The sequence below is a fragment of the Pygocentrus nattereri genome, chromosome 11 (assembly GCF_015220715.1).
Source record: "Pygocentrus nattereri isolate fPygNat1 chromosome 11, fPygNat1.pri, whole genome shotgun sequence".
In the NCBI taxonomy this organism is placed as follows: domain Eukaryota; kingdom Metazoa; phylum Chordata; class Actinopteri; order Characiformes; family Serrasalmidae; genus Pygocentrus; species Pygocentrus nattereri.
The window spans coordinates 4,681,765-4,700,201 of NC_051221.1; the positions used below are offsets into that span (position 1 = coordinate 4,681,765).

The following is an 18,437-nucleotide window of genomic DNA, read 5'->3' on the forward strand; positions in this document are numbered from 1 at the left end:
AAAGGTCTCTGTTTCCTCTTTTAGAGCAGCTCTGGTCTGAACTCACTGATCTGCCCCCATATACCTGCTCCTGATCTGACCAGCTCAGCTCCTCCCTGAGTGACGGAGGGTCTGATACAGCAGAGAGAGCTCAAAGCTGACAGGACGAGGACGCAGACAAAAGGCCCAGGACACAGAGAATGACAGGAGAAACAGGAGCTAAACCTGCTTTTTCCCCTCCTGCTCCGCTCTGACTCACTGGAAAAATGTCTTGTGGTGTCTCATGGTGTCCACAAGAGATCCTCTAACATAGCAGGAGGTCTAGTTACTGTCATATTATAAGGAATGCAGAACCTTCTCAACACAATGAATTATTAATGAATAAACTTCTTTTCTCAAAATCACTATCACTGACTAAAAGAGAGGGGCATGAGGTCTTTAGTAAGAGTGCTATACACCATTTTCTCTTAGCAAATCAGTCCTGGTCAAAACTTTAGAGAAAAACTAAACACAAGCAGTTTCCTGTTCCTCTGTTCTCTGCTGGGTGACCCTCTGTCTGCTACTGTGAACCCACCATGGGCTAAACTGTAACACTGCATTTTGGGTGAACGGTCTGAGCCAGAAACCAGGTTAAAGTGTCTGTAGCACAGGTGTTTATGTTGCTTGTCTAAAAACTTGATTATTGAAATATTTTTTTTATTATTATTTTGCGAAACCCAAATTGTGTAGGTCGTGCCGCGCTCTCACTGTGAGAACTGTTCCACAAAGCTTTTATATCCTTTATTTAGCCTGGACACATTGTTGTGTGTGTGGTTCTCCAACAGTTCTAGACTCATTCTTGAATTTCAGTCTCAGCAACTGTGACAAATACTGTGATACAGTGCCACACCTTTCCATGGTGATCTAAAGTCATATGAACGCCTGTGTTTCGTCTGTGTTTACACACTTCTGTTTCTTATCATTTCCTCCTTTTAGCCTCTGTTCCTCTACTCAGGAAGTGAACAGTGCAGAAGGAGAGGGTGTGGCCTGGTTTTGACCCACAGGAAGAGAACTGACCACAAAAGCAGAAAACTTGCTCTTGAAATGGGTTTGTGCTTATTGTGGTTGTGCTGTAACAGCCTGTTACATGTAGCATTTTCCTACCACCTAGTGGCAGATTTAGGTAGATTCTTTATTGCAGGTTCTGGTGTCATCACACAGGAAGCAAAGGAACCAGTAAGTGTGTTCATTGTTCAGGCACATGCTGATGGACTTCTCCACAATCTGTTCGCATCTGTTGTCTTTCGTGGCATCATCTGTATGTACACTCTTACTATAATGTTAACCTTAACTTATGTTTAGATATTTGTTGAGTCATGTTGTTTTTATGCTACTTTGCTTAGTTAAATATAGCATCTGTAAGCAAGCTTCTACCCTGCACTAGGTTAACTTAGCTATTTAGTGTTACAGGGAACAACTTAGTCAGGTACATGGCAACGATTGGAACACTCGACTAATTTGAGATGTATGTTTTATCCGTAGTTTCACAACCTCCAACATGATTAAACCTGTGGACAACATTAACTGTCTTCAGAGTCATGATGTAAAGAAGATGTTGACATTTGCTGTCAGTGCTCTGAGCCAGTAAGAGAGAAAGACATGAAGACATTGGATTGTTTCTATTTTTGGAGCTTCCAGGTGAGTATTTTATTTTAGATGGACTTTCTTTCTCTGCCTTTACTGAAAACTAAAGTAGGAAATTCCTATATTCCCAGTAGTAAGCTCTGCTGAATGGAGCAATATTCTAGGGTACACTCTTTAAGTTTATGGTGCAGACCAACTATCCACAATTATTGGTATATTTCAATTGTAAGTAAAGCTAAAACATTCCAAAACAGGTCATTTCTGATCATGCATGAATAATAGGGTTGAAAATATTGTGAACATGTGAAATTTAACATGTGTCTTATTGGGGACACATTGAGTCGTCACGTTGTTTGTATTCTCTAGCCTTGCTGTGTATCACGACTAGTCTCTGATATCCTAGTTTGGGCAGATGTTGCACTTCCATGGCGAAAAGCACGGTAGCCCTACCATCAGCACGTCATGTTATCTTCCAGCTAACCAGAGTTTTCTTATTTGATCAGTTCTTCTTTAGTTAGTCTGTGATCTAAAACCAAACACTGAAACTTTATATCACCATCTGAACTGTTCAGTATGAATCTGTGTGTAGCCTCTTCAGTTACTGCTTGTGATTATTAATATTATTAAGAATTAAGTGACCCTTATTAGTCCCACAACAGGGAAATTCCACCTCCACATTTAACCCATCCGTGCAGTGAAACACCACATACACACTAGTGAATACACACACTAGGGGACAGTGAGCACACTTGCCCAGAGTGGTGGGCAGCCCAATCCACAGTGCCTGTGGAGCAGTTGGGGGTTAGATGTCTTGCTCAAGGACACCTCAGTCATGTGTTGTTGGCTCTGGGGAGCGAACCTGCCACCTTCCGGTCACGAGGCTGGTTCCCTAACCTCCAGCCTATGACTGCCCCCATGCTGTGTTGCAACTTCTGGTTTCACAAGTCAGTCACAAGTCAGTACAGGCAAGTCTTAAGTCGAGTCCTAAGTCAACTGCCCTAATCTTCAAGTCCTAAACAAGCCAGTCTGCACTCTTCAGCTAATTTAAATCCATAACGCTGAATAAAGGTAATATAGTGTGCTATAGCCTTTTAATGACAGTATGTAAGTGGTGTATGACTATATATTCATTTTTCATTAAATGTATTTTAGAAAAACTAAAAATCTACTTTTTTAAATTGTTTTTTTTTTTCTTAATTGCTCACAGGAAACCTGTGAATTTCACTTTAATCAAAATTTGCAGTTATGACATGTTAAAAACATTTGCTGAGATGTCAAAAAAGGGAGAAAGCAAAAAAGGAGGTGTTGATGTGGACTGTGGACTGTGATTTAGAGTTGCAGTCCATTGCGTTTTCACTAAAACGCTCTTGTCACTCCCAGAGGAGTCACTGTTTGGTCTGGAGTCTCTTTAGGTTTGAGAGTTTTAGCACCTCATTTGAAATAATCATCACTCCACTCAGGGGGCTTTTAGATTACCGTCGCCATAATCAACTATAATAAACCTTGATATCTGCTTCTTTATCGTTAGTTTATCAGTTTAACTACTCAGGTCGCTGATGTTCAGCCAGAAATCGAATGCAGATATTCGCTGGTTTAAGGCTCATCTACCAGCCCACTACAGACTACTGCCTCCCTGTGTACAGGCCAATTGACTACTAGAGGGTGCTTTACAGCCCCCTAGTGGTCCATGGCCCACAGGTTGAGAAACCCTGCCTTGGTTGAATTTTAATTATTTATTTATAGGCAATAAATTATTACAGTGACACATGCATGTGACATATAGATATAAAATTTACTGTACTTTGTTACCCATGCCGTAAACCCACTACAACCCTTAGTTGCACGTCATATGCACTGGTTGAATTCAGTTAAATGTTCACTTTACATAGTTCCACCAATTTTTCTACATTTCTTGTTAATTCTGTCCTTGAGATGTGAACAAAGTCATTCAGAGTAATTTGGTGTGAAATGGTTTAGATGTCTTTACAGTGGTGGCAATAGGAACCAAGGGTCACCATGACTACAACACATATATTTCTTTGGAGGCTACTTTACATCCTTCCACTATGAATGGATTAAAATCAGTGGATTCAGGACATCCAGTCTTTCATGTCTTTTATACAGTCCTCAATCTTGCTAAGTTAAAGTTTATCATCTGATTACTTGATACATATATAACCATTGTTGTCATTAACCGCTTAGTCCAGATAGGGTTGTGGTATCAGTTGAGAGAGCAGAGAATCCCAGATGACCCGGCATTTCCTTTCCCCTTACCTGGAGTGGGCATGCCATCCCTTTCTGGGCTAAGACCATGGACTCAGACTTGGAGGTGCTGATCCACATACCAACCGCTTCACGCTCAGCTGCAAACCGCTCCACTGAGCAGTGACGGCCACCCTCCGGCCTCCACACATAATGCCCTCCTGACCTCGGCTACACCCTGTCACTCTGTCCATGAATATCATGAACAGGAGTGGAGATGGGGCACAACTCTGGTGGAGTCCAACCCAAAACCTGAAAGAGTCCGACTTAATGCTGAGTATACGAACACAGCTCTTACTCTGGGAGTACAGAGATCGAATAGCACGGAGTTGTAGCCCAGGTACCCCATATTCCCGGAGGACCCCCCCACAAGATATCTCAGGGAACATGGTCGTAAGCCTTCTCCAAATCCACAAAACACATGTAGACTGGGTTGGGAAACTCCCATGCCCCCTCAACAATCTGTGAGAGGATGAAAAGCTGGTCCACTGTTCCACGGCCAGGACGGAATCCGCATTGTTCCTCCTCAATCTGAGGTTCAACTATCGGTCGAAGTCTTCTTTCTAGCACCTTGGCATAGACTTTCCCTGGGAGGCTGAGCAGTGTGATACCTGATAGTTGGCACACACCCTCCGGTCCCCTTTCTTAAAAATCTGTCAGTCCAAGGGTACTGTTCCTGAGGTCCATGCAATATTGCAGAGGTGTGTTAGCCACGACAGCCCCACAAGATCCAGAGCCTTAAGCATCTCCGGATGAAACTCATCCAGTCCTGGTGCCTTGCCACTGAGGAGCTTAGCAACTACCTCAGTGACCTCCACCAGGGAAATGGAACTTGACACACCCGAAGCCTCTGGCCCTGACTTTTCATTCGTTTTGTTCTCTCTGTTTCAGTGAGCTTGCTCAGCAGCCACAGTCTACATGGACATGCTTGGTAAAAAGATATTTAGCTTATTCCTGTTCTGTCAGTGGTAACTTAGAGCCATTTGTTGGGAGCTTTCTTTTCTGTAGCTTTAGAAATGATGCTAAAGTTAGCTTGGTTTGTTAGCATCAGTTTTAATAAAACTGGCACCACAGAGGGTTTATAGAGAGGGCCACTGGTGTGGGGTGATTACTGTGACTGTAAGTTAGCTAGCATAAGGTCATTTTTAAAACAGACATTTAGATGTAAGCCCCATACGAGCTGGAGGGGTTTAACCAGAGAAGGTCCCGTAGTGTCATTTATAAGGGATTGGACTGGCCAGTTTGTGCGGGATAAAGTCAGCTGTTTCCCCACGTTAGACTGGATCAGAACCTCTTAGCTTAGACATTCACTTCAGCACGATGCCTTTACAGACCGAGCGCTGTTCATAGAGAAATCAGGTGGGTGTAAATGATGATGATTCTCTTTCACACCAATTACGTTTTATCGGACGGTGAAAAATGACTTTACACAGCTTCTGTTCACTTTTGGAGAACTTTGACTCCACCCTGGTGTTGGCAGCATTGTCTGACCAGCGTTTGCTTCCTCACGGATGGTGTTAGCAAAAGCACCTGAAACTGAGTTACACATATCCAAGCTGTATGTGAATCTCATATGAAGGTCCAGCTGCAGATTGTGGTGTTCAAACTCTTCATGCTCCTTTCACTGGTCCAGAATGGACAGCAGTCCGCAGTGTCATGTGTTACCTGATGTTTGAGGAGTAAAGGGAATCTGTCACTCCACATTCAGCTGTTTGTTCGCTTTTGTGGTGAAATTCCAACAAATAAAGAATCGTTGGATAAGTAATTGAATTGCTTTCAGTGCGTTTGATATGGGAAAAAATCGCAATCGATTACTTGAAATTTTCGAGCCATTTATTCACACGGTGTGTAACAGCCCTTCAAGTCAGAATTAAACAAGAACCAATAAAACTTCCAGTCAATACCAAGCAGTATAGCATTAGGCAAGTGATGTGGGCTCATTTAACTTGACAAATGTGTCCCAACAGGACAGAAGTATTGCCATCTTACGAGAGGATCCTTCAGATATTGAATTCAATTGTCTTTCTACTTAGCCCATCTCAAGACATCAAGTAGTCTTGTTTGAACTTGAGGATAAAAGAGCTGTGCCAAGAGCTCCATTTTAGTGGTTAGCATTGTCTCCCAGTCACCTAAAAACATGGGAGCCTAGTCTATTAACAGATTCTGTTACATTACTGTGAGGTGGATGAAAACAGGACTTTTATTACCGATAGAACTAGAATTATAAAATCTAACCTACTCTAGAATTATTACTTCACACTTGTAAAAACTATGGACATGGATTAATGGACATTCATACTGGGCTAAAATCACAGATAATCATTTGAATTACAGCACCTCCCCCAGGTAATCCAACTAATAACACACTGCAAATGTGTGTAACAGTAAATGTACCAGCACTGTAAATGATTCTAGATGAATTATGATTAAATATGTGGACATGTTTTCTGCTTGTGAGCAGCTGAATGTACTGCCTTTTTGGTGTGAACTTAGAATGAAGTAATGTGTAATGAAAAGTTTAGTTAAAATAACATTCATATCATTTTTGCGTTACGCTAAAATAAACACATGTTTGTGCAACTCAAATTCTAATTATTTTAACTTAACATCTTGAAACTGCAATGAAACTATTTTTTACTGGGCAATTAAGATTTTTTTTTCTAATTAAGTGATATTGACCACCAAACAGCGAAGGTAAATCTTTACTGTGAACCTGGTCACTGTCCAACACAAACGCCCACTCATCAGCAAAGAGATCAATAAATTCTACTCTTAGCCAACAACACAACATCAGTCAGCTAAGCAAGAAATGTATGAAAACCTCAGATATGAGAGTTATGAACATGTCTAAGTGTTGGCTGGGCATTGGCAAAAAGCAGCCCGGCATCAAATTTGAGCTGTTTTTGGTGAAAAGAAAAATAATGTGACCTGTTGTTTCATTGAACTGTTTAAAATCTCTGGATCTAATATCTGTATAACGGATTCCACATTTTCCAGTACACCACAATTTTCCACACCTTACCTGGGATTTGTCCTTTTCTCCCTGAACAGCTGCTGTAAAGAGGAACCCTATGTGTAGCAAAGCCACTGATGGAAGCATGGGAAGATTCATCAAGAGATGGTTCCAGCTTGCAACGGAATGGGATTCATTTATTTGTTTATTTTCATGCAGGTCTGTATACAAGTCACCAATTTCAATAAATTGACAGTTAAGTGTTTATAAATATCAATTTTAATTCAAGCTAAAGTTACATGAATTAAGAATGTATGTTTGTGATCATATTAAAATTAAAATATATAAAACTTTCATCAGTGTTGTCATTTTTCTGTTTTCGGACATTGCTGTTGATTCTAGCGGTCAGCACTCAGCTCATATTTTGTGGTTTTAAAGTGTTAATCTATATTTTGGTAGATGGCATTCACTAACTCACTTTTGGCATGTAAATTTAAAAAAGACCTCCATTTATTTGGTAATTATTGTGAATGTTATTTGTATTTTAACACAAGCTTTATCTACATATTAAGCTGTGTGCTCATCTGGCCTAGTTCTGGTTGTCTTCTGGCTGATTTATGGCACTGTTGGCCGTCTTCTGGGAAAGACACAGGGAAATGATGGTGCCTCTGCAAGTTCTGGCTCAGTTATAGCCTGTAGTCGGCTCACATTCAGTTACAGGCATTTGGGCCGCTTCAGGCCCGGTGAACAATGTTGCCCATAAAATTTTTGTAAATTTTATGATGAATGGCCTAAAATAAATGACCCAAAATGAATTGGGAAAAATTCTGGTTCCATTGACTTGCATTGAAAGTAAAGTATGTTTTTCCCTTTTCCTGTAAAGTTACTGTTTTGGAGATATGAGGTTTTCTTCTGACAGCAGCGATAAGAGTATTGTAAGGAGAAGCAGCTAACGCCGCTTTATTTGACTGATCCACTCTCAGGACTCCTCACAGTTACTGTTCAGCATTTCACAGCGTTTCCTTAAATAAACGGAGGACATTCATAAAAATATGATCTTATTTATTGAATTAAAACCTCATTCAGAGAAAACATTTCCAGAATTTCTTCCACACATTAATAATAATGATCACCGACTGTAATGAAAGCACATTTACTGATGATAAATTATTGTTTTTGTCTCTACTGAGAGATCATTTCTCCAAATTTAGAAACAAAATGAATCTTTCAGTGACAGACAGTAGCATAAAACGGTACATAGTCTTAATGTTCATACACACCAGCACACGTCAAACAGGACAGCCAACATATTTATAAAGCAGTGGAGGTGAAGCTGAGCGAGACTGGCGTGAACGGTCAAGTTCAATAGCTTTCATTTCAGATCTAAAGCAGGTCCACGCTGCTCTCACTCTTGGAGATGATGTCCAGATAGTGCTGCATGTTCTTCAGGTGTGACCACATGTTCATTGCAGTCTGTGGGTGCACTGTGCAGCGCTGATCCTTTAACTGAAAGTCCTTAAATTAAAACAGTTTGTTTTAGAGTTTGTTTTTAGATTTTATCCATATATTTTCAACCCCTGCAGTAGCCGTTTACTGTCTAGGAGCTGAATCACTTCCCTGACCTGCTGACCGCTTTGGGGCGTCACTAAAACACTCCCAGGCTGAGGTTACAGGGGGAAGTGTGATCAGAGCTGTGGGCAGTTCTGATCAACAAAGCAGCCAAATCGTCTTTACACTCGAACACAGAATAATGTCCAGTACTTAGAATACATTCCTGTGTTATTAACCCTTATCTCACTGTGTAACGCAATCATTACCACAACACATCAGCAATCTGATTGGCTGCTGCTCAGCTCAGTCAGTTATGATAATAAACTGCTGTCCTCATTACAGCAGGTCACAAAACCGCTCTGTTTGATGAAGTCAGCAAAAAATTCAGATGAAAAAGGTGAATAATTGTAAACGACGTCATTGTTCACGTCACACGTATACTGCTAAAATTTCAGCTCCCCAACTTTAAACGCCTTCCAGTGTCACTGAACACTAGAGGCAATTTCCAAATTTGTGAGTAAGAGCCTGAAGAAGGTATTAGATTAATAAATAAACTGAAATACAAGGATCAGTGAAAAGGAGAAATTCAATGTATGTTATTTAATTATTGTTATTATTGATGTGAAATTCTAAAGGGAAAGTCTTTACGGTTCTGGTTATTATAAAGATTTCTCCGATTTCACCTCTAAAGCTGCCACTAACGTCACACAGTGAGTTTAAGAACAGCTGGGACCATCAGTGACAGCACTGATCTAGTAAAGCTCTGCAGATGTTCTGTGGAGTATTTACAGCACTGTTAATGTTCCTTCTTTAAACACTAATATAGTCTATACTCACCGGTTCTCCTCTGCTTTTTACAAACACATGATCCCACCCAGCACAGCCAGCAGAGCCACCGACACTCCTATACTCACTCTTGCAGTCACTCCTCCGCTCAGACTTCTCTGGCAGTTACTGCATTTTACATCTGCAGGCAAAAGAAAGTCACTTGACTGAAATTCTACTCTACAATTCTGAATGCTACATGGATTTTTATCTACTATCATCCTGTTTAGCTTCATCCTGTGGAAATAGAAACTCAAACAAATCTGGGTGAGTCTGGATCACTATTGAACTTCCACCATTATAACCACCTTTCCACCATCAGAGCTCAGGATCCAGGGCAATCTAATAGACGACTTTCTGTATGACTTTCTGTATGACTTTCTGTATGACTTTCTGTATGACTTTCTGTATGACTTTCTGTATGACTTTCTGTATGACTTAATTGATTTCAAGTGTTGATGTATAATATTTTATTTATATTATTAATATTTGATTACAAAAATCAAAAGTCTGAAAAGTCTGTCACAAAGTCTGAAAATCAATGTGGAACATTAAGCAATGTGATATTTTCTGCAGTTAAAAATCTGCTTTATTAAACAGTTAAGATGTGAACAAAGTCATTCAGAGCTGTTTGGCTGCGTTCTAGAGTCAGAATTGTCATAGAAACCAGACGTCTGTAGTCTGTTACTGTAGTTCTGAGAAGATTTTGGTCAAAAGCATATATGTTAGTATCCATTCATGGTGGGGAGATACATGCAGGGTGTTTTAAAGCATAATAGTCCCCAAAGAAAACTTTCACAATGTCCGCCATTTTACCATCATCACTGTTCCGTATAAAACTCAGAGGACACGTGTAGGTTCACTGGTGATTTCTTGTATTTTATTGACAAATGTGATTTTATGTGTGATCAGTCTTCTAGTCATGTACTAGCTTGCGTTTCTGAGTTCTCCTTAAAACTGTCACCACTGTTTGCCACTGGGCGAATGTTTAGACCTTCTTATCTCATAACTTCTCTCTCTGCACATCAATTTCATTAAAGACTGTTTTCCTTGGCATTTCATGGCTTCTTCTGAATCTGCTTCACTATGACACCACAATTTCAACAAACACAGATATACCCACCCCACTGTTTAATTACTGGGGTGCTGATGGAGCTGTGAATCACATAACAGTCATAATCTGCTGCTTCATCCTCCAGGATCTCCACACTCTTCCTCAGCTGGTAGGTTCCATCTTCATTGGGTCTGACTCCTGAAGATGTTAGTAGATGTTCAGGCAGTGAACTCTTGGACTTCCTCAGACTCATCACCACGTCTTTGGGATAGAAGCCCGTGGCCAGGCAGGTCAGGATCAGCTTCTTCGATTCAGTTTCAAGTTTCTTTGCAAAAACATGAACATCTGGAGAAGCTACAGAGAACAGAAGTAACATTCAGTCAGAGTTCAGGTGTCTATCAAAAAGACAATCATGTTCCAGAATAGAAATGTACGCACTGCTTCAGCATGTTTTCACATTCTTTCATTTTAGCTCTGTGTCGTAACTCTAAGGTAAAATAGTCCTCAAAGAAAACCTATTATTTCAGATTTATCAGGATTTTACCATCATCAACATTCCTCAGAAATCTAGTGTAGGTTCACTGCTGGTTCTGGACAGTAAAATGGCAGGATTAAGGTGGGGTGACTGGCTTGTGTTTTAAACTCCCCCAATATAGTGATCAAAAGGGCATCTGTAAATACTATTTCCAAAATGGATACACGTGAGCCATTCCAAGGTGGTACCACCACCTGATGGTACAGGGATATAATGGGTGACTCAAGGGTGGGTGGGAGATGCTCTGAGGAGGAACTGTGATGTTTAGATCATGGAGGTTAACGTAAGAGTGAAGATTGCTCCCTGTACTCTGCTCTGTAAGCTGTTTGGATACATATACCCTTGCTCCCTCTGTTTTGGAGAAGAAGTGTGCTTCTATTAAGCCACGAAACAAGAAGAGAAGACGGCTCCCACTGCGGCAGGCTCCTTTTCATACCTAAGAGAGAATGAAACACCAGTACTAATAGCTATTGTTGCTTATTTTTGCCTAAAATATATCTGGAGCTTAATGACTACACAACACCAGCGTAGACCTTCCTTATGAATGTGGAAACACTTTATTTCCTTATTGCCTGTATGTGGACTGAGGAGAAAGAGGCCCGTCTTTAGGACGTGTAGAAAGAGGGAAATACTGGCCATATTTCTCTGTAAGAGGAAAGGATAGATTGGTTAAGATGTGATAACATACATGCTGTAGAATAGTCTAGAGGGGAAAGAGGGAATGCCTAACTCTGTGATGTCATTATATTCAGCATTGTGTGCCGGTTCTGTGACTGTATCTAGAACATTCCCTTCTGCCTGTTTTTGCTTGTCCCTACATGTTCATTTCTGTCGTATAGGCTGGGCCTAATCTTGGCATCAGTCCACAGTTTATGGGCTCTGGTACCTGCACACAATGAATAACCTTCCACACTTCACTTCTTCAGACATACGGTTAGTTTCCTGGTTTGGAGTCACAGTGAGCCTTTATCTAATAATCTAGAGGAGTCTGTATGGAGTCAAGAGCAATGTTTCATGCTTCTGAGCAAATGTGTGAAGAAAAGGGATGAAGAGGTGGGCGTTCAGGTGTTTCAAAACCCTTATAATGACAGAGCAAGCGACAGCACATGCGTTCCACGCTCAGAAAACATCGTCCAAGCTTAAGCTGAGTTGCTTGAGAAAGAAAGAACTGAGTTTCTGGACTGTAAAAGACAGAACATGAAATTGTACCCCTTCCATAAGGCCATAAGGAGGAGCTGTCTTCCTTTTCAACATTGGAAAGTTCCAAACGAAGACCCTTTTGATCAAGCTGGTTTTGATCTGACCGTTATTGAAACAGCTCCAGTAGTAATCAATAATCAGGTGAATCAACTGTAATTGATACTAGCAACTTGGCAGCTACTACAAACTTGCATTTGTTGAAATGTAACTTTGTTGATTTTTAATAATTAATACACACACACACACACACACACACACACACATACACATATATATATATATATCGCTGCTGTCTGATGAAAACCTTTTATTTCCATTTTTAATTTGAAAATACCAGTTGGGCTTTAAACTGTCTGTAAATTTCATGATATATGGACTAAACAAACGGACTTAAAACACCTTGGAAAAATGTCTGGTTCCATTGACCTACATTAAGAGTAAAGCATGTTTTTTGCTTCTCCTGTAAAGCTGCCATTTTGGAGATACAATGTTTTCTTCTGACAACAGATATACAGTGTTCCCTCGCCATTACGCGGTTCACCTTTCGTGGGTTTTCAAAAAATATGAATGGAAAAAAATATATCGCAGATTTTCACTACTTTGCGGGTTTTCTGCAGAACTCGATCTGTGGAAAATATATATATTTGATGAAATTTTACATTTAAAAAATCCCAAAATGTATAAAAAATATATTAAAAATATTAATTCTAACAATAAAGGAATGTTATAAATCATAAAATATTACAATTTACAGTAAATAGTGCATATTAAAGGGGGCAGTCATAGGCTGGAGGTTGGGGAACTGGACCTGTAACCGGAAGGTTCGCCGGTTCGATCCCCAGGGCCGACAGTCCATGACTGAGGTGTCCTTGAGCAAGACACCTAACCCCCAACTGCTCCCCGGGCGCCGTGGATAGGGCTGCCCACCGCTCCGGGCAAGTGTGCTCACTGCCCCCTAGTGTGTGTGTGTTCACTAGTGTGTATGTGGTGTTTCACTTCACGGATGGATTAAATGCAGAGGTGGAATTTCCTCGTTTGTGGGATTAAAAAAAAAAAAGTATCACTTTACTCAGTGGATGAATACACACCGAACACAAGAAGGAGCATCACCCGCCTGAGATGTAAAAGTGTGGGGGAGGGTTTATAAAGCCTTAAAATAGTGTATTAATACTTAAATAAATATAGCGTCCCTACTTCGCGGATTTTCGTTTATCGCGGGTGGTCCTGGAACGCAATACGAGGGAACACTGTATATATATATATATATATATATATATATATATATATATATATACTGTGTGAACGTTTTAGGCATCTAAGCACATTTTTAAACAGTTGACCTCAGCAGTGAGTTTATCACAATACACATTAGAATAAAGTCGTATTCACAATTCAAATAAACAGAAAAACAATAAAAAGTAACAAGAATTTCTCAGGTCCATATTTTTCCTGGACACCTTCACAGCCGCCACAGAGACTCGTTAATATCATCAATTACATCATGAGCTCAATTTACTAAAGCTCTGATTGGTCAAACCAGGAGCTGCTTTTTAACTACATATAATATTGGGCAGAGTCATCTGTGAAAACTGAGTTTTAGTAGGCTTAAAGGGGCCAATGTCTTTACTATGATTCATTTTCCGTTAAAGACAGGGGAGAAAAGCTAAAGGATGTGCACATTCTGCACTGTTTAGATGCTCCTTTAATCACTAAAGCGTGTGCGTTCAGTAAAAACCTTTGAAAGGTGTTTGTTTGTAGTGTTTGGTCTCTTTTCTTCAGGAGTGAGAAAATACAAGTTTGATCATATTTGGGTGTTGACTGAAGGAGAAAATGAGGAGACTAATATTATAATGTGTGCTGTACTTCACTGTCCGTGTTCTGTTCTGCAGAGTTCACAGTTGGTAATATAAATTTTGACTGGTATTTTCAGAAAGGAGCAGCTATTCCATCTGAAGGAAATAAATGGCTTACCTGAAAGAGCTGAAACAAATACACCCCACAGTAAGACGAGACAGACTGCTGTAGCCGCTCCCGCCATCGCTTCTTCTCATGTAGTCCAGTAAAAATCTAAAAAAGTCTATTTATATCTGTTAGAGCAGCTCCGTTCCTGCAGGACCAGAAGGATACTTGAGACAAAAACCAAAACTTGTATCACAAGTATCACAACAGTTCCAAAGGGAGGGGAGGAGGGGAGGGTGGCAGAGGAGAGGAGATGACTGAAAACGCTCGTGTTGAGCATTAACCCACAGAACAGGGTCCCCAACAAAGAGAGGGAAACTATCAACTCTTAACAGGATCGTCGTTGCTCTAGCCAAATGTAGACGGCTGCCTAAGACCACCATGAGCCAAAAGCCACAGTTTACAGTACAGACTGCAGTCCATCTGTTTCTCTGCATACTTTGTTACCCTGTTCTTCAGTGCTCAGGACCCCCATGAACCCCCACAGAGCAGGTGTTATTGGGTGGTGGGTCATTCTCAGCACTGCAGTAACACTGATGTGGTGGTGGTGTAATAAGTGTTTTTTTCGCTCGTGAAAAAAAAAAATCAATAAAATAATGACAAACAAACATCGACTGAAAACATTGTTTATTTAAAAAATAATACAGTGGGGAAAAAAGTATTTAGTCAGTCACCAATTGTGCAAGTTCTCCCACTTAAAAAGATGAGAGAGGCCTGTAATTGACATCATAGGTAGACCTCAACTATGAGAGATAAAATGAGGAAAAAATTTCAGAAAATCACATCGTCTGATTTTTAAAGAATTTATTTGCAAATAATGGTGGAAAATAAGTATTTGGTCACCTACAAACAAGCAAGATTTCTGGCTGTCACAGACCTGTAACTTCTTCTTTAAGAGGCTCCTCTGTCCTCCACTCATTACCTGTATTAATGGCACCTGTTTGACCTCGTTATCTGTATAAAAGACACCTGCCCACAACCTCAAACAGTCAGACTCCAAACTCCACTATGGTGAAGACCAAAGAGCTGTCGAAGGACACCAGAAACAAGATTGTAGACCTGCACCAGGCTGGGAAGACTGAATCTGCAATAGGCAGATTGGTGTGAAGATATCTACTGTGGGAGCAATAATCAGAAAATGGAAGACCTACAAGACCACTGCTAATCTCCCTCGATCAGGGGCTCCACGCAAGATCTCAGCCCGTGGGGTCAAAATGATCGCAAGAACGGTGAGCAGAAATCCCAGAACCACACGGGGGGACCTAGTGAATAACCTGTAGAAAGCTGGGACCAACGTTACAAAGGCTACTGTCAGTAACACACTACGCCGCCAGGGACTCTCGTAGTGCCAGACGTGTCCCCCTGCTTAAGCCAGTACATATCCAGGCGCGTCTGAAGTTTGCTAGAGAGCATTTGGGAGTATTGGGAGAATGTCATATGGTCAGATGAAACCAAAGTAGAACTGTTTGGTACAAACACAACTCGTCTTGTTTGGAGGAGCATGAATGCTGAGTTGCATCCAAAGAACACCATACCAACTGTGAAGAATGGGGGTGGCAACATCAGGCTTTGGGACTGTTTCTCTGCAAAGGGCCAGGACGACTGGTCCGTGTACATGAAAGAATGAATGGGGCGATGATCTGTGAGATTTTGAGTGCAAACCTCCTTCCATCAGTAAGGGCATTGAAGAGGAAACGTGGCTGGGTCTTTCAGCATGACAATGATCCCAAGCACACTGCCAGGGCAACAAAGGAGTGGCTTCGTAAGAAGCATTTCAAGGTCCTGGAGTGGCCAAGCCAGTCTCCAGATCTCAACCCTATAGAAAACCTTTGGAGGTTGAAAGTCCGTGTTGCCCCAAAACATCACTGCTCTAGAGGAGATCTGCATGGAGGAATGGGCCAACATACCAGCAACGGTGTGTGCCAACCTTGTAAAGACTTGCAGAAAACATTTGACCTCTGTCATTGCCAACAAAGGATATATAACAAAGTAATGAGAGGAACTTTTATTATTGACCAAATACTTATTTTCCACCATTATTTGCAAATAAATTCTTTAAAAATCAGACAGACAATGTGATTTTCTGAATTTTTTTTCCTCATTTTGTCTCTCATAGTTGAGGTCTACCTGTGATGTCAATTACAGGCCTCTCTCATCTTTTTAAGTGGGAGAACTTGCACAATTGGTGACTGACTAAATACTTTTTTTTCCCCCACTGTAGTAATGTTTCACAAACTGGTTAGAAGAGCACAGGTTTGGTTCCAGATTTCTCCTCAGATGTAAATCAGTTACAAAAGTAAAACCCTAACAAAGATGCTTCATATAACATCAATAAACATGTTCTAAAAACGTGCACTAAAACTGTGAAAGGGAACCTCAATTCTCGGCTAACGCCGGCACCACATACACTTACTCATCACTGCTGTGCTGAGAATGGACCCCCAACCAAATATCTGGGCAACAGCAGCCCTGTGGTCGGCAACTGACCGATGATGAGTGGAGTAGAAGATGGCTGATAAACTGTGCAGTAACAGATAAACTACAGTCTGTAACTGTACACCTACATAGTGGAGCTTTAAGAGAGGCATACAACAAGATAGGTGTTTCTAATAAAGTGTCTGGTGAGTGGAAGCACAAGGTAGGTGTTTGTAATAAAGTGGCCAATAAATGGAAGCACAAGGTAGATGTTTCTAATAAAGTGGCCAGTGAGTGGAAGCAGGTTCCTACAGGTCCTCCTCCTCTCTTCTGTTCCTCACCCTGATTATACCTAACACAGTGGCTGCGTCTAAAAATGACTGCTCTTTCCTACAAATTCTAATCCTCTCCTCCTTCGTGGCCTGCAAACCCATTTGCCATCTTACTGGCTGTCCAAACACCAAAGAGATAATAGAAGCTGTTTCAAACAGGCAGAGGATCCATGAGTGTCCACTATTGAGAGAACGGACGTTTAGAGTTACATTACTGTGTGCGTCCCCAGAGAGGATGGACTAAATGAAAGAGTCCAGCTAAGCTTTAAACTCTGTGTTTTATTTGTCTATATATATTCTCTGAATTCAGATGCTTGCGGACCAAACTGAAGTAAAATAGGTTCATTAGCAAAAGGAGAATCCAAAAACAAGGTCAATCAGTTGAATGTCAGAAGCCAAAATGAGAGAACAGTAACCATGGGGGAAGTGCAATAAGCCAAAATGCAAAAAAAGGTCAAACCAGAAATACCCACAATATAAAGAGCGCTTGGCCAAAGACGAGGTGAAAACCAAACAAAACAATGGTCACACATGGAAAAAGCAGGATAAATGACTGGAAGGCTCAGTAGAGCTCTGTGTAACAAAGGCAATACTTTACAAAGTGCAAAGAAACTGAGGGGGTCTATATAGTGACCTCAACAGGTGAGCAGAATCATTAATCAGGTGAAGGAATGGTGGAGAGCCACATGAGGGAGATATGGGGTCATATGGTCAGGTGGGGTGTTCTGGGAAATTGAGTCCAGAGGCTGGGAGGTAGTTACAGTGAGACGGGAGGGAGGCGTGACGCTTTTATCCTCTGATTCACTCATATATGTTCTTCCACAGTAGGAGAGGAACACTAGCAGAAAGCAAGAGTGGGAAGTCACGATATAAATACAACCCCAATTCCAATGAAGTTGGGATGTTGTTTAAAACATGAATAAAAACAGAATACAATGATTTGCAAATCCTTTTCAACCTATATTCAACTGAATACACTACAAAGACAATATATTTAATGTTCAAATGGATAAACTTTGTTTTTTGCAAATATTCACTCATTTTGAATTTGACGCCTGCAACATGTTCCAAAGAAGTTGGGACAGGGGCGTGTTTACCACGGTGTTACATCACCTTTCCTTTTAACAACACTCAATAAGCGTTTGGGAACCGAGGACACTAATTGCTGAAGCTTTGTAGTTGGAATTCTTTCCCATTCTTGCTTGATGTCCAGCTTCAGCTGCTCAGCAGTCCGGGGTCTCCGTTGTCGTATTTTGCGCTTCATAATGCGCCACACATTTTCAATGGGAGACGAGTCTGGACTGCAGGCAGGCCAGTCTAGTACCTGCACTCTTTAACTACGAAGCCACGCTGTTGTAACACGTGCAGAATGTGGCTTGGTGTTGTCTTGCTGAAATAAGCAGAACGTCCCTGAAAAAGACGTTGCTTGGATGGCAGCAGATGTTGCTCCAAAACCTGTATGCACCTTTCAGCATTAATGGTGCCTTCACAGATGTGCCAGTTACCCCTGCCATGGGCACTAACACCCCCCCACACCATCAGAGATGCTGGCTTTTGAACTTTGCACTGATAACAATCCGGACAGTCCTTTTCCTCTTTGGCCCGGAGGACACGACGTCCATGATTTCCAGAAACAGTGTGAAATGTGGACTCATCAGACCTCAGGACACTTTTCCACTCTGCGTCAGTCCATCTCAGATGAGCTCGGGCCCAGAGAAGCCGGCAGCGTTTCTGGGTGGTGTTGATATG

At 41.1% G+C, this 18,437-nt stretch overlaps 1 protein-coding gene and 1 long non-coding RNA gene across 3 annotated transcripts; one reads left to right on the forward strand and one right to left on the reverse strand.

Annotated features, from left to right (window-relative positions):
• The first annotated feature begins 1,084 nt into the window (after positions 1–1,084).
• LOC108412347 lies at positions 1,085–7,171 on the forward strand. The gene is made up of 3 exons (XR_001856648.2): positions 1,085–1,276; positions 1,501–1,656; positions 6,916–7,171. It is a non-coding gene; the product is annotated as an uncharacterized LOC108412347 (long non-coding RNA).
• Positions 7,172–7,862: 691 nt separating this feature from the next.
• On the reverse strand, positions 7,863–14,140 carry LOC108412345 (beta-2-microglobulin-like). Of its 2 annotated transcripts, XM_017684328.1 has the most exons (4): positions 13,954–14,140; positions 10,317–10,601; positions 9,206–9,335; positions 7,863–8,332 (listed from the first exon to the last, which is right to left on the reverse strand). In XM_017684328.1, exons 1-3 carry the CDS (start codon positions 14,018–14,020, stop codon positions 9,223–9,225), a joined length of 465 nt encoding a protein of 154 aa, XP_017539817.1. In that variant the 5' UTR covers positions 14,021–14,140; the 3' UTR covers positions 7,863–8,332; positions 9,206–9,222. The 2 variants fall into 2 exon arrangements, with proteins under 2 accessions (XP_017539817.1, XP_017539816.1); XM_017684327.1 differs by having other exon boundaries at positions 7,863–9,335.
• Between the last annotated feature and the right edge of the window lie 4,297 nt (positions 14,141–18,437).

Coding starts and splice junctions, on each gene's coding strand:
- LOC108412345 (XM_017684328.1), bottom strand. CDS start 14,020: ATGGCGGGAGCGGCTACAGCAGTCTGTCTCGTCTTACTGTGGGGTGTA. Junction 10,602..13,953: donor ATTTGTTTCAGCTCTTTCAG/GTAAGCCATTTA, acceptor TGTTCTCTGTAG/CTTCTCCAGATGTTCATGTT. Junction 9,336..10,316: donor CCCAGTAATTAAACAGTGGG/GTGGGTATATCT, acceptor TTTTGCCTGCAG/ATGTAAAATGCAGTAACTGC.